Source organism: Ceratotherium simum, chromosome 19, assembly GCF_057802395.1.
Source record: "Ceratotherium simum simum isolate JZ-2026a chromosome 19, ASM5780239v1, whole genome shotgun sequence".
Classification (NCBI taxonomy): Eukaryota; Metazoa; Chordata; class Mammalia; order Perissodactyla; family Rhinocerotidae; genus Ceratotherium; species Ceratotherium simum.
This window is the reverse complement of record NC_141918.1, coordinates 6,040,033-6,054,658: the sequence shown is the minus strand read 5'-3', so window position 1 is coordinate 6,054,658 and position 14,626 is coordinate 6,040,033. Positions and strand designations below refer to the sequence as shown.

At 42.2% G+C, this 14,626-nt stretch overlaps 1 protein-coding gene across 1 annotated transcript in view; it reads left to right on the top strand.

Annotated features, from left to right (window-relative positions):
* Positions 1 to 377: 377 nt before the first annotated feature.
* Positions 378 to 14,626, top strand: part of ELOVL4 (ELOVL fatty acid elongase 4) — a 30,341-nt gene continuing 16,092 nt past the window's right edge. The window contains exon 1 of the mRNA XM_004422057.3: positions 378 to 752. Coding sequence (XP_004422114.1) covers positions 653 to 752 — 100 coding nt within the window. The 5' untranslated portion in view covers positions 378 to 652. The remainder of the gene's footprint in view (positions 753 to 14,626) is intronic.

The following is a 14,626-nucleotide window of genomic DNA, read 5'->3' as shown; positions in this document are numbered from 1 at the left end:
AACACCTCGTCCATCTCATCTTGGCCCAGACGCACCCGGGGCCGACGCGAGGTTACCCGTGGAAAGGCGGCGTACTCCTCCGCAAGAGCCTGATGCCGGGGAGGGAGGCGGGGAAGGAGCTTGGGGAGACTCGCGGGGGGAGGCGACACGCAGAAGCCCAGGTGTTTTGGCTCCGGCGCTACCGCGGAAGGGGGAACGAGGGGCGCGGGGCGGCGCGCGCCTGCGCGGACCCGGCTCCGGCCGCCCCCCGACGGCGGCATCCCTGCGCGCGAGTCCCCGCGCGGGCGGGAGGAGGGGCGCGCCGGCCCCTCCGCCCCGCGCGCGCTCACGTGACGCGGGCCGAGGAGATTGGAGCGGCTGCGGCGCGAGCAGGCAGGCTGGTGCAGTGCCCGGCGCTCACGGCAGGGTCTCCTCCTCCTCCTCCTCCTTCTCCGGGGAGCCTTGACGGCACCTTCTCCTCCGCCCGGCTCGCCGCCGCCGCATCCCCGCCGCCGCGGCGCCCCGAGGAGGAGGAGAAGACGCGGCTGGGCCGCCGCCGTGAGAGGGGTCCCCGGCTGCCGCTCCCTACCTCGGCCGTCGCCCCCGAGGTCACCCCTCCGGCGGGGTCTCCGCTTTCTCCTCTCGCCGCCACCAGCGCCCGCTTACCGCCGCGATGGGGCTCCTGGACTCGGAGCCAGGCAGTGTCCTGAACGTGGTGTCCACGGCGCTCAACGACACCGTGGAATTCTACCGCTGGACCTGGTCCATCGCAGGTAAAGCCGCCGCTTCCCCATCTGCGCCCAGCCCTGCGGGACACACCGGTCCCCGCCTCGGAGCGCCCCGGCCCTGCAGCCCCGCCGCCTGCGGCTCTTGGGATGCTGCGGATCAGAGGCGGCGCCGGGCGCGGGGGCCGCGGTCGGGCACTGGTTAATCTGATCCGAACGTTAAGGCCTCCTCCTCCCCCCGACGCGATGCTCGCAGGGTTTTCCTCTGAGCTGCCACCATCTCTCATCAGCTCCTCGGATGCAGGAGCTGACACATCAGATGGAGGCTGTGCAGCTAAGGGCTCGTCGCAGGAACCGCCCCACCCTGTACTCCCGCATCTCCCCTCATCTGACAGTTCTGAGGCGCGGGATTGGTTTTAACATTTAATAATATTGCGCACGGAGAGATGGCTGGAGGAGGGGGAGGCTCCATTGGTGGCTGTCTCTGCGTCTTCGCCCTCCTGGTTGCTTTGACACAACCTGCTAATATTTTCTAGTCTAGCTCATCCATCTACAGTATAATTTGGAACGAAAAGTAAAAAGCCATTGTTTGGCCCCTTGAACCTTGAAGAATGCTGGTTTCTGAGGCCTCTTCAACAGCACATCCGTTTGAACTGTTGTCTGTAACCGCTTGCGCAGTGCAGTGCGGTCAGGGGGAGGGGGAGGCTAAAACACCGGGAAAGAAAGAAGTCTTTACGAAGAGGGTCTCTACAGCAGCACCTAGAGGTTGTCCCAGAAGCCTACATATATACGGTTTTCTTAAATCAGCAAACTTTTCCCTTTAGCTGTTGCAGTTTATTTGACAGGGCTGTCAGTTGGTTGATTTATGCAGCTCTTCTGGCGGGAGCACCTGTAATATGTTATTTTTACATTTACCATTTGTTTGCTTCATTTGCTTCACTTGCTTTTGGTTTTAAAGAATTTAAAAGTTTTTGAAATAAAAAATAATGTTAACAGGATTTTGGAAATGATCTTATGATTTAAAATTTTCTAGTCCTTTTGCGGTATTGCACTGCATCCCAGCAGTGGAGGAAATCCACGTTCCGCCGTATGACTCTGCCTTCCGTCCCTAGAACTGAAAATATATTCCTGTAGTGTTTGTGTTTGCTGTTAGAGTAAATGGGGTAGTGGGTACAGCATGAGAACAGTACAATACATGGAATATATGTTGTGGAGAAAATGTGTTGCTGGAATGATTTCTGTGTGAGATAAAATGATTCTTTGACATTGATGTGGCTTTAACTTCTTTAGAAAAGTGTGTTTTAGTGTGTTTTTTTCTAGATCTCAATATTGAGAAATAAGCTATTTAATTAGCCATTGCAATTGAAAATGGTTAAAAGGCAGTTTTTAGTGGATTTTTTCCTTTTTATGTCTTTTTTCTATGTACTCTTACACGGCGGATATGCTGTACCTACAAAAACTGGGCAAGATGCACCCTTCCTTTCATCTCTGTGATTTTGGTTATTTGAACATTGCATCAGGGTTTCCCATTACACAATTGTTAGAGCTGAACATCAGACTAGCTCTTTGGCAGATAATTGCACTTTGCATACTTGAGAACTCAGACATTGTTGAGGTCCTCCAATCTTGGTATAGCGCCACACCTGGACGTTCTCATTCCTGTCTGTCATTCCCTTCCTATCGCAGAGCTTTCCCATCTCTTGTGTCTCAGAAAGAAGAACTGAGAGCAAAGGTAGACTACACCTTTCTGTGATGTTCCTAAAAAATATCGTGAATGAAATAGGAAATTTTGTGCAGTTGCCTCATGTGAAGGCTTGCTACTAGCGTGTGAAGGGCATATAAAATAATATCATATTGTGGCCCAAGCCTTAGAAGTGAGAGTAGCCACTGGAACACAAGTGACCTCTCACTCACAGGTGGGAGGGGAGGTATTTGCCCATGCCCTGGCTATCCACTTAACGAAACCTGAGACAGCTTCCTTGCTTTCTGTAACGAGCTGCTAGTGTAGGTGGATGGTATTTCTTAACCAGCATAGAGGCTTAGTGGGATATAGTCTGTTGTGGCTTGCTGCTGGGTAAGGAGGAATATTTTTCAGATTGAGGCAGAATAGACCTGAAGCCTATGGTATCCCATTTCCTTTCCCTGCCTCCCCCCTCCTTTCCATGCTCTCCACCTTCCTTTTCTTTGCCTCCTTCACACTGCTCCAACCCCAAGAGGATCTCCTCTCACTACAATTTCGTGAAAATCTGGGTGAAGGAGTTTCGAAGTAGAAAAATGAGGCTGAAGAAAAAGTTGATGAGTCAGATGTTTGGAAAGAGGGGGAAATAAGAATGGGTGGAGAGAAAGATGATCTTGAGAAATAGTGGGGTGAGTGTGGGGAAAGGATACAGATTATTCAGGGAGAGCAGGAAATGAGCAAGGAGCTGTGCCATGAGTGCTCCCGTTCCCAGGACTGTGGTTATATGCCTCCATCTTTCTGTTTCATGAGTTCATTAAATATTTCTCTCCACCAAGGTTTCTACCTCAGTGTAAATAACCTATATCTACTTTGGACTGGCGTGACATAGAATAGTTACAGATCTGTAGAGTATATTTGATGATCCAAGAGATTTTTGCCCTAGGGAAAACAGTTTCTGGAGAAATATCATTTTGAGCAATTATATCAAATGGTGCTATTTAATAAAGCATGTCCAAAGCAATGTTTGAAAAGTGGACTTTTCAATGGCACATATCTAGCAAATACAGAATATGGTCCGTAGTGTATTAACACAGAAGATGTTACTCTTACTATATTATTAACACTTTATACATTGGAATTTAAACTTTGAAAGAGATGTACTTTTAGAAAAGCAGCAAAAATAATTTTCTGCTTCTCTATATTATATTTTTAGATACTTTGAACAAGTAAGTTCATCTTGGTTTATTTTATATATAGAGAGAGACTGATGTGAGACTTTATACCTATTAGTGGTATGGGAATAGGTCCTCTGATGTCATTGTGTTTGTTTTCTTCTTCTATTCTTTCACTTTATGAGTACATTAAAATTATTAGCACTGGCATCCTGGTCACAAAGTGTATATCTAATCAAGAAAAGTTGTATAGAAATTTTTTAAACAGATGCATCTAAATATTCCCCAATCTATAAATACCCAAATTATCTACATTATCCATTGCATTCACTGATTATTTTAATAAGTACTTATTGGTAGCCTTTTGTGTAACTGACATTTAGCCTAGAAATGTCCTGGAAAGCCAGTGTGCCCACAGTAAGGCCAGGTGTCTCCTGAGCCACCATATTTCTTTTTGATCACATGTTTTTAAACAGCCATTGTTCGTGGAGTATGTATACACGTGCACGTGTGTGTGGGGGGGTGGTTGGCATTGCTCTCTGTTCACATTTTGGTGAAAAATTTATGTCTATTTGAGAGTTGAAGTTAGAACATAAAAGGCCAGCCTAGCTGGGTCCTTAAATTCACTTTGGAGGGAGCAGAAGGGAGAAGGGGATGAGTGGTACAGGAGGAGGAAGGATTCCTATAAGAGATAAAATTTGAAGGCTAGGCTTATATAATCATTCATTCTTTCCACACGACTCGTCATGTGCAGGCACAGTACTGGGCTCTGGGGAGAGACTGAGGACACTTGGTCACTGCCCCCGTGCAGCTTACGAAGTCTAGGGGTCATGGCTGTGGTCTGAGGTGGTGTGATCTGTCAGTCAGGCCTCCCTGGGGGCTAGGGAAGGTCAGAAAAGTCCTGCTTTACTCTTCTCATCTCTACTTCTGTCTTTACTGCAATCTTGAGTTGTGACGAGAACACGCGAGCTCTATTTTTAGAATCTTGTAGCTGTTTCACCATGTGAAGTTGATGTGGCTGCTGTCCGAGAGTACTTGGATAGGTAGACTAAGGAAAAGGGTGTCAGAGACTGAAAATGCATGGAAACTGGGAATGTGCTTAAGGGCCGGTGAGTCATCTGCTTTGCCAAGACTGGGGCTTGAAGTCAGCTGGGATGGGAGCAGGTCGGTCCCAGGAGTGCTAGGCCCCAGACAGCGTGTGTCTTACACTGTACAGTATAGTTACATTAGTTTTATTATTCGTCATAGTCAGTGTTTGGTTCTTCATCCATGTCATGTCTAGAATAGGTTTTGTTTTTTTGGTTGGTCCAGCCTGGGAACCCTGTCACCATTTTTGACGTTTCTTTGAGAAAAGACCTTCTAAGTTCCAGGCAGCTAATTCAAGACGAGTGGAGCAGTACCAGCTCCGAATGTGGGATCTCCCTTGGTTGGTGTTTTAGTGATTTTCTAGAATTATCCTTCTCTCATAAGCTCCCTGAAGCCTCTAGCAAGTCCATGCCATTTTAGAGTTCTGTTTGTTTGTTTGTTTGGTTCTTGTTGTTCCCTTCACTGAGGTCTGGGTCTGCTGGACTGTAGTGGCTGATACTCTTGTCTGTTCCCCAAGAGCACAGAGCAGAACATCCTATCGCAGATGGAATTCTAGGAGGGTCAAACAGTGCAGATTCTAAAACTGGTGTCAGGACACAGTTTTCCATAGTCAGATTCTTTGGCTTAGAGAGACGTGGTTTTAAGAATTACACAGATAATTATATCAGACAATGCTTTTCTGATCTTAAGAGCCGGAAAGAAGCTGGTCATCCTTTTAAAATTCAATTTGGTTTATTTTTTTCTCAAGTCATATGATAATGTCATTAGTAAGTGATTTAATATTATTAATATAAGGTTTATTTTGGATTTATTGAGTCACTTGTTAATTTGAATTACACATATATTAGCACATAGAGAAGAGTTGCATAATGGAATTTGTCTTTTCTCACTTTGGATGGCTCTTTTGTCCTTTTCAATATCAGAACATCCTCCTGTTCACAAAACAAGGTGCTGTTGTTTTATTTTCCCTTGCAATGAGAATGTACTAGAATCCATTTTTAAAAATCATGTGGGTTTGGACTTTTAGAAAAGAGAAGGGAGGAAATACATGGCCTTTCAAACACCAGTTTCCAAATTTCCATTCTGACGTGGTCAGGCCGCATTTCCCCACCCACAGACCTGCAACTCCCTCCAACTTGGGTAACTCGCCCTTGAGTAAAATGTGTGCATGTCCAACTTTGTGTTTCCCATCACACTGCTCCTTTTGCCTCTACTGCCCTTCCCGCTGTCTGCCTCTGCAGAAGCGCTTTCGCCAGGGCCCAGCGCCGCATCCCTCCTTCACAAAGCGTTCTTGGCTATGGTACCCGCAGCGGGTCCTTCCTTCATCTGGTCCCCTTGCCCTTGGCACTTCCTTGTGTAAGTCCTTGTGCCATTCTTTCTCTGACTCTCTTGTTTTGAACTGTTTAAACCTTCATTATCATTTACTTTTGCACTTCTTTGTATTTTTCTCCCCAGCGCTAGGGAGTGCCACATATATTTGTTGATTTGATATGTATCAAGAGATGACCCCCTTAATCTAACATAATTTCAAATAGACACTAATAAAGTTTTGAACCACACTAAATTACAGATAGTTTTTTTTAATGATCTTTATCATAAGTTAGTCATAAATTCAATGACGACTAAATTTAATGAAGAAATCAAACCATTAAATCATTTATTAGCATAAAATAGTTACTTTCAAGAGATATAAAATCAGATACGATTCTTCTGTCTTCATTGTCTCTGCGGAAGCACTGTTGTGTGTGTGGATGTGAGGAGGGCGGCAGGGAACAGAGAATGGAAAGAACTCTGGCCCGGGGTTCAGATGACCCAGGCTTTAGTCCTGGATCTCTGCTCATTAGCTGGGAGAGTTTGGGCAGGTCCGTTTGCTTTTCTAACCTCAACTTTTTTCATCTGTAAATTGAGACAGTTGAATTAGGTAGTCTCTAAGGTCTGACCTGGCTCTAAAATTCTGGATACAGATGCAACTTGTAAAAATTCTTTAGATAGGTAAAGCAATTTCAGATAAACAGACATTAATCAGTAATTCAAAAGCCTCATTTGATGCAATAATTCCAATCATTTCCAATAAAACTGTTATCAGTGCTGCCCAAATAGTAAAAATAACAGATTCATATTTAGACTTTTTTACTTTCTCTTATCTGCTCGATAAGAAGTAGGTAAAGGAAGAGAAAAACAAAGGGATACAGATATTTCAGCACCTGCTTTCACACAGCACTGTGTTTGCTGCCATGATACTGTACCTATTTAATTATCTAGATATTCCTTGAATAACCACGAGTTAACTATTTCGTCAAAAGCAGGAGCAATACATTAAAGAATAAGTTTATTATACATTATTTATGTAATGTATACCATTATACATTACGTTTATTATGTAATATGCAGCTTATGTGGCTTGTTAGATGGTCTTGGGCAAGTTATTCATAATTCTTTTGGTCTCATATTTCTACCTGAACCATGAGAAGATTGAAACTCATGATCTCCTAAGGCCACTTGATTGAATCTTTATAGTATCTCCTAAAGCAGTGGCTTAGTTAGTCTAAACTTAATCTTACTTTATAGTTTTCTATAGAAAATGCAAAACTTGGTCATATATCATTACAAAAGATTTTCAATTATAGGCACTTTATCTTTGAGCATTTCTAACAACTTTGGAAGTATGGCTTAAAATTTTAGTAAAATTGCTAAGAATGTGTAGGTCCTAAAATACGGAGAAAACAAAAGAAACAAAATGATTTTGGTGTATGTTCCTTAACCAAAATGTTAATTTTAAAATGTTACTTTTGTCGTATATTTTTCTTCATGGAATGTTGTCATTCTTAAACAAATACGTCGGTATGGTATTTTATTTGTGATTACATTTTAATTAGAATGTAAGTCTTGGAATTTGAAAGCAGGTGCATGAATCCACTGCAGGAATCAGTTACTCACTGTTAGGTGTAATCATGTAAAGGCATTTGTGGTTTTGAACTGGAGTATTCAGAAGGAATAAGCTTCTCTGTTTCGTTTTATTTGTTTATCGAATGAAAACTTAAGCACAGGTATGTATTGTTAAAGAATTTCATATGTTTTTGCACACTCATGTTCATAGTGGCATTGTTTATGATAGCCAAGAGGTGCAGGCAACCCAAATGTCCAGTGATGGATGAGTGGATAAACTAGATGTGGTATAGACATGCAGTGGAATGTTATTCAGCCTTAAAAGGAAAGAAACTCTGACATATGCTGCAATATAGATGAGCTTTGAGGACATTATGCTAAGTGAAATAAGCCAGTCCCAAAAAGACAAATAGTGATGATTCCACTTATGTGAGGTCTCTAAAGTAGTCCGATTCATAGGAACAGAAAGTAGAGTGGTGGTTGCCAGGGGCTGGGGGCCTGGGGAGTTTTTGTTTAATGGGTCTAGAGGTTCAGTTTTGCAAGATGAAAAAGTTCTGGAGATTGGTTTCACAACAATGTGAATATACTTAACACAAACTGTATACTTAAAAAAGTGATTAAGATGGTAAATTTTATATTACATGTTTTTTACCACAATTAAAAAAAAAGAATTTCATATATTATGGAATTAATATGATAGCACCTCTAGATTTGATCTTTCTTCAGTGTTCAATGGTAAAACAACTGATTCTTTTTTCAGCTTATAGTAAAATGGTCTTATAAAGACAATGCATAGCTGTTGCCTTAAAAAAGTACCCAAGGGGCTGGGAAGTAGCAGATAACAGGGAAGACAACCTTGCCTTTGTATTTTGCTTTACAGTTTTACCAAGAACCTCAGACAACCCTGGAGATAGACCTGACAGGCACTGTTATTTCCATATGTTGGAAGTCCCTGTGTCCTGGAAGCTAAGTAACTTGTGGATGAGCGCTGTAGTGGAAATGGGTCTAAATGGGTTGTTTTGTTTCCCCATCACACTAGCCAAAGCAATAATCAATTCGCTGACCTGTGTGTCTTCTCTTATTTTACCTTATCTTATAACGCTAGCTTATCTATATAGTATCGCTATTTAGAATACTAAATCTGAACAAAGTCATAATACCCCCAGAGATAATCTAAAGAGACATCGGAAATGCTCAAAGGTACTGTAAGGGCTGTTGTATGAGATTAAACTAAAAAGTGATATTTATTTATATAAATTTATATATTTATACCATATATATGAATATATATAATTTACATATAAAATATAAAAAGTGGTATTTAGCTTGAGAAGATGAAGTTGACTTCCATATGATGGAGTAGATAGGACGATAAAAAAGTATATTCAAAGTGAGGTATGAAATTGTTTGGCAAATTTCATAATACAACTAGAAACTATTGTTAATTAGTGAAAAGGAATAAATTCAGGATCAACAGTATTTTACCCAGTGGATATTCAGCTTATAGAACTGTTAGCAAGAGAATATTTTGTCCAAAGTGTCCAGTAAAACACACATACACACTCCGATGGTATCTTCAGTCTTTTTTTGCTAAAGGGAAACACCATTTCAATTTTCTTAAAACCTTAAGATCATTGGCAGCACTGAGGGGGGATGTTTGGACTTTAAACCCCCAGATTAGCACAGGGAGGCAGTTTTATGAATGCTTTTTCTGAGAATCTCAGCAAAATGTGAAAATGGGGTCAGAAGGAAAACTCTGTATCTGCATTCCATCTTGGCTTCCAGGATGTGAGGCGTCATTCTTCTGTATCAGATGTATTTATGAATAAAATGTATATTTTTCCCCCAGACCTCTTATTGCCCCACATCCCCCTGCTGCCCGGCATTGTTTCGCTTTTCCCTATGAACTAGCTTTTACAAATATGTCCTTTTTTCAACCATGAATTTAGATAATCATCTGCACATGGTGAAACTCTGCATTTATTGAGCTTCTAGTATAGGACCGTCATGGGCTGTAAAATGTTGTAGTATGCGTTCTGTACACCTAATCTCACTTAATGTTCACAGCATCCCCATAAGGTAGGTATTGTTTAGCCATTCTGTGATGAATAATAGACTTAAAACTACGCAGCTGGAAATAACAGTGCTGGGATGGAGTCAGGACCTTTCTCCTTCTCACATCGGTGACCTTCTCATGATGTGGCACGGCCTCCCTGTTCATCCCACAAATACTGTTTTATTGCCTCCTAATAATAGTGAACATGTATGGGATGCTTGCTGAGTGCCAGGCGCTATGTCCAATGCTTTATATGTATAATCACATTCAATCCTCGTCTTCCTGTGGGCTGAATACCATTGTTACCCCCGGTTTCCAAGTGAGTATACTGACTTTCCCTGGATCTTATCCATCTGGTACTAACCCTCCCACATTAAACCTCAGAGTAATCAGTCTTCAGCTTGACTCACACATTAATTCACTCATCTCATCTATGTTCTTGTCTTTTCTCCTTTGCAGCCTCTGAATCCATCCCTGTTTGTCTGCTTTCTATGGGGAACTTTATAATTTCTCTTACTTTCTACGTTTATCATGATCTCTCTTCAGGCAAACTTGGAACCAGAATTCATTTTTCCTCTCTTTTATAACTGCTCCCTCATTCTTTCAGGCTCTCGAGTGACCATTACACAACTGAGTTACATAGAACATTGTTGCCCTCTTGTTCTAACCTGCGCCAGACTGCTCTCAGGCCATTTGTTCCCTGCACCTTCAGACACTGCAGCATACCCTTGTCTTGCGGTGAAGACCCCTGTTCCCTCCTGTGCCCGTCACACCCTGACCTCTTGGTCATTTTTGAGCCCAGCCTCTGCCTGGTTCACCTCTGCATTCTGCAAGGGCTGCCCTTCCTTAACGTTCATCCAGGCGCTCTTCCACACCCAGACCATCATCCTCGTTCCTGAGTACACAGGGGGATAAAACAGAAATTTCCCTGACTCAGTAGGAAACGCATCTCTCTCATTCATCCACCACCTTCAGAATCTGTGTTTTATTTCTAGAGCATATCTCAGATGGTTCCCTGCCCCATTGTATCGAGTGGTGTGAAGACCCTTTCTCCCTTACCTCTGCCCTTTACACCTCCTGATACCCAGGCTCTTACTTGGCTTCGAGAATATATTAAGCATCCCATTTTAAACTAGAACCTAGAAGAGGCCTGACAGCGTCATTGAGTTTATCCCTGTCAGATAAGATCTTTCTCAAACTCTTCTTGACAACAGTCATCTACATTTTTCATTAACAATTCCTTTTAACAAATGTTTGAGGGTGCTTATATAGTAGGCATTGTTATGGAGGTACATGAAGGAATCAGGGCTGTGGCCCAGACCCTCATGGCATTTCTCACACGTGGAGGAAGACATCAATTAATCAGGAAAAGGACTGCAGATTCTTTTGGGGGCCTTTAGTATACAGTGTGACGTTGAGTAACCGTTATTTTTGTGTAGTCAGTAGAGGCAAATGGATTTTTAACAATATCACTTGCATATTAGTGATTAGTAGCCAGGTATAAAAAAATGGAGTTTATTTGCAATTGTTGGTTCTAACTTATTAAAGAAGGATGAATAGTTTCAGAGAATGATGTGTAGTACATACTTCTTGATGTCTTAAATGTACTCCGAAGCTACTAGTTGGTTGTTAGACTTGTGTTTTTCTTTTGTTTATGGTAGGTTAAACAGATGTGGACGTCAAAAGAGAAAGAAGTAGCTGGTTTATTCAGTAGACTCTTGGAACAAGTCAACCAAACTTTTATGACGTGATTACATATTATGTAAAGTAGGCCCCCCTTTCTGAGTAGTCTTAGAACGGTGCTTCTTAGACTTACATGTGTAAATCACGTGGGAATCTTATTAAAATACGGATTCTGGCTTAGTAGGACTGGAGTGAGGCCTGAGAGTCTGCATTTCTAGTAAGCTTCCAGGTGATGCTTTTCTCCTGGAGCATGGACCACACTTTGAATAGCAAGGGAATGGAGTGTTCCTAATTTCTCTGATAATCTGCTATGATATAGTACTCTGAAAAAGGAATAATTTAAAAATATTCTTAAGCTATTAATTTTAAAATATATGTAAGAAAACCAAACAATGGCATGGATTTTTATAGAACATTTAGTTTTGTTTTTTTTTTCTGAGGAAGATTTGCCATGAGCTAACATGTCACCAGTCTTCCTCTTTTTTTGCTTGAGAAAGATTCACCCTGAGCTAACATCTGTGCCCATCTTCCTCTATTTTGTATGTGGGATGCCACCACAGCATGGCCGCTGATGAGTGGTGTAGGTCTGCACTTGGGATCCAAGCCCGGGCCACCAAAGCGGAGCGTGCGGTAACCAGTAGGCCACGGGGCCGGCCCCTACGTTTAGTTGTTTTTTACCCCAACAGGGACTTTGTGTATCTTTTAGAACCGTATTGACCAATAATTGTTGCTCATTTTACCTGAATCAAAGGGAGATTTAGAAATGTCTCGAGTGTTGATTCTCACAGTAGCAGTGGCCCTAATAATAATATTAATTTTCTAGACACTTGGTGGCCTTGATTCAGTCTGCTAGTCCTCAGCCATTTGCTAGGTGCATCCACTGTGCAAGCCTTCGTGGCTGTAGAGAGAATGGTACAGCACCTGCCCAGTCTGGTGTGGGACACGATTAAGCAGACAGTGACCGGACTGGTATGGTATGATAGAGGTAATCACAGTGTGCTTTACAAATTTCAAAAGAAATAGATATTTACTACTGTTTAAATGCAAAAAGAGCTCATGTTGGAGGAGCTTCCTGCGGAGGGTTTTCAATTTGAGCCTGAAAGCAGCTCTGTGATTTGGGTAATCTTGTTATTGCCCCATTTTACGTGGAGGAAATGTGGTTCAGAGAGTTTCAGGTTCACAGTTATGGGGTTAGACAGTGACCATGAGGGCTGGAATCCAGTTGTTCTTCATTCAGGTCCTGTCTCTGGCCCGGTGCCACATTCCCTCTGCTTTACGTGACTTCATCACCCAACTAGGATTATTTCCTACTGTAGTCTTGTGCTCTTTCTTGTTAATTCTAGGAATCTGGATGTTCTAAAAATTAAAAATTTTACTGGTTTTTCTTCTGGGAGATGATGGCCAGCTTAGACTACTTAGGGAAGAAGTTCATTCTGACTGGTGGAAATCCTGAGTTATAAAAAGCTTTAAAAGAAATCAGCCTTTACAAAGGCAGGAGGTCTATTAGAGATTTTCAAGAAAGTTGCTTTAATATACGTAGTGATAATTTGCTGTAAGAATTAATTACTATTGTTTGTATATAAGTAGAGATTTCTAAAGGATGTGGGTTACTTCAAAACAATTGGATGACGAATATTTTATTATTTATTAAAATCTGGTTTACATTATCTAAAAAAGAGGTGTTTTTTTTTAAAAAAGAGTCTTTCTAAGTAATTCAGAATTCAGAGTTAGACTTGTTATCTGTTTAATCTCCTGAATTATAAAATATGCTATCTTCTCAGTATATGTTATAAAATGTTCAGTCTTTTCAGTTTAAACTCTTCTCCCAGGATTAATTATTGATGGTAATTTTTCTTTAATTTGGTTTAACTCTTCTCTTGGAAGAGAGGAGGATATTAGTGGTTTGATTATTGTCAATAATAATGACAATGCAACATTGATTGAGTTCTTATTCTGTGTTAGACACTGTATATATAGTATCTTATTCCTCCCAACAACCCTACTATCATCTGTAAGGCCAGAGAGACTAAGTAACTTGCTCAGGTTTATTCAGCTGGTAAATGAGGGAGCTGAGATTCTAATGCTGGTTGTCTGACTTGAGGGTCCCTGTTTAGAACCTAGAGAACTCCTCTGGATCAGGAAGAAAAGGCCTAGGTGACATCGAAGGGCTTGACTTTTACTGAGAAGGGCTCAGATTATTCCTGACATGTGAGATTTGGAGTGGAGAGGGAACGGGTGCTGCAGAAGGAATGACTTTGTGGTGTCCATGTGTGCTAGAGACTTTCACATTTAATCATCACACATCAGCCCTATGAGGTAGTTATTATTTCCTCATTAGAAAGAATAGAAAAGAACAGTTGATTCTCCATCTGTAGAGTCTGTGGCCTACTGCATCGTTTTGAAACATCTTACTCTCTTGGTCTCCATGGTGTCATTTTCTGTTTTCCTTCCTCTCTAGCTGCGTTGATGCCATTTCTCCCACTCTGTCTTTAAGTGTTCCCCAGGGTTCAGTCTCGTTCATGTTATTCTCTCATTCTGTGTGCTCTTTCCCTTGTGACGTCAACCTCTGAGGCAGTTTTCATTGCCAGTGACTCCTCTGTGCGTCTGCAGCCATGGCAGTCCCTCCGCGGCTTCAGAGCCCACTGGATACCTCCACCTGGTGTCCCACAAGTACTTCAAACACAAGACGTTTGAAAATGCACCTGATCATCTCCTTCCAGATCTGCTCCTCTTCCTTTATGCTCTGTCCTGGGTCATGACTTGACCATCTGTGCTGCCAGCCAAGCCAGAAGTCTGGGAGTAATCCTAAACTTTTCTTTCACTCACCTCTCACAACCATATCAAGGGTAGATTTTACTCTTATAACCTCCACATGTGCAGCACCCCCTGGGTCCAGGTTTCCATTATCTCTTGCTTTATATGGTCTCCAAGTCTGGCTGCCCATCAGAATCACCAGGAGACCTTTGAGATCATAGCAGAAATTCTACTTGAGTAGATCTGGGTGGGGCCTAGGAATCTTTATTTTTAACAAGCCTGTGACTCTTATGTGTGCAGCCTAGCAACAAACAGAAGTTTGAGAACCACTGATCCAGCCAGTTTCCCTGCCTCTTGACATACCCCTTCCTCTTCTGGCCATCTCCTACTGCCTCCACATGAGCTTTGAAAAGCCAAATGCGATCCCCTAATTTTAACCAATCCAGTATCTCCCCATTATCTACAGGATAAATTCCAGCCTCTTCAGCATAGTTTGTAAGACTGTACCTGGTCTGAGCTGACCTATAAATCTCCACAGTCATTTCTTGCCATCTTTGCTTGGATATATCCTTTACCTCAGGCCTGCGTAGTTGCCAACATAAGTGTT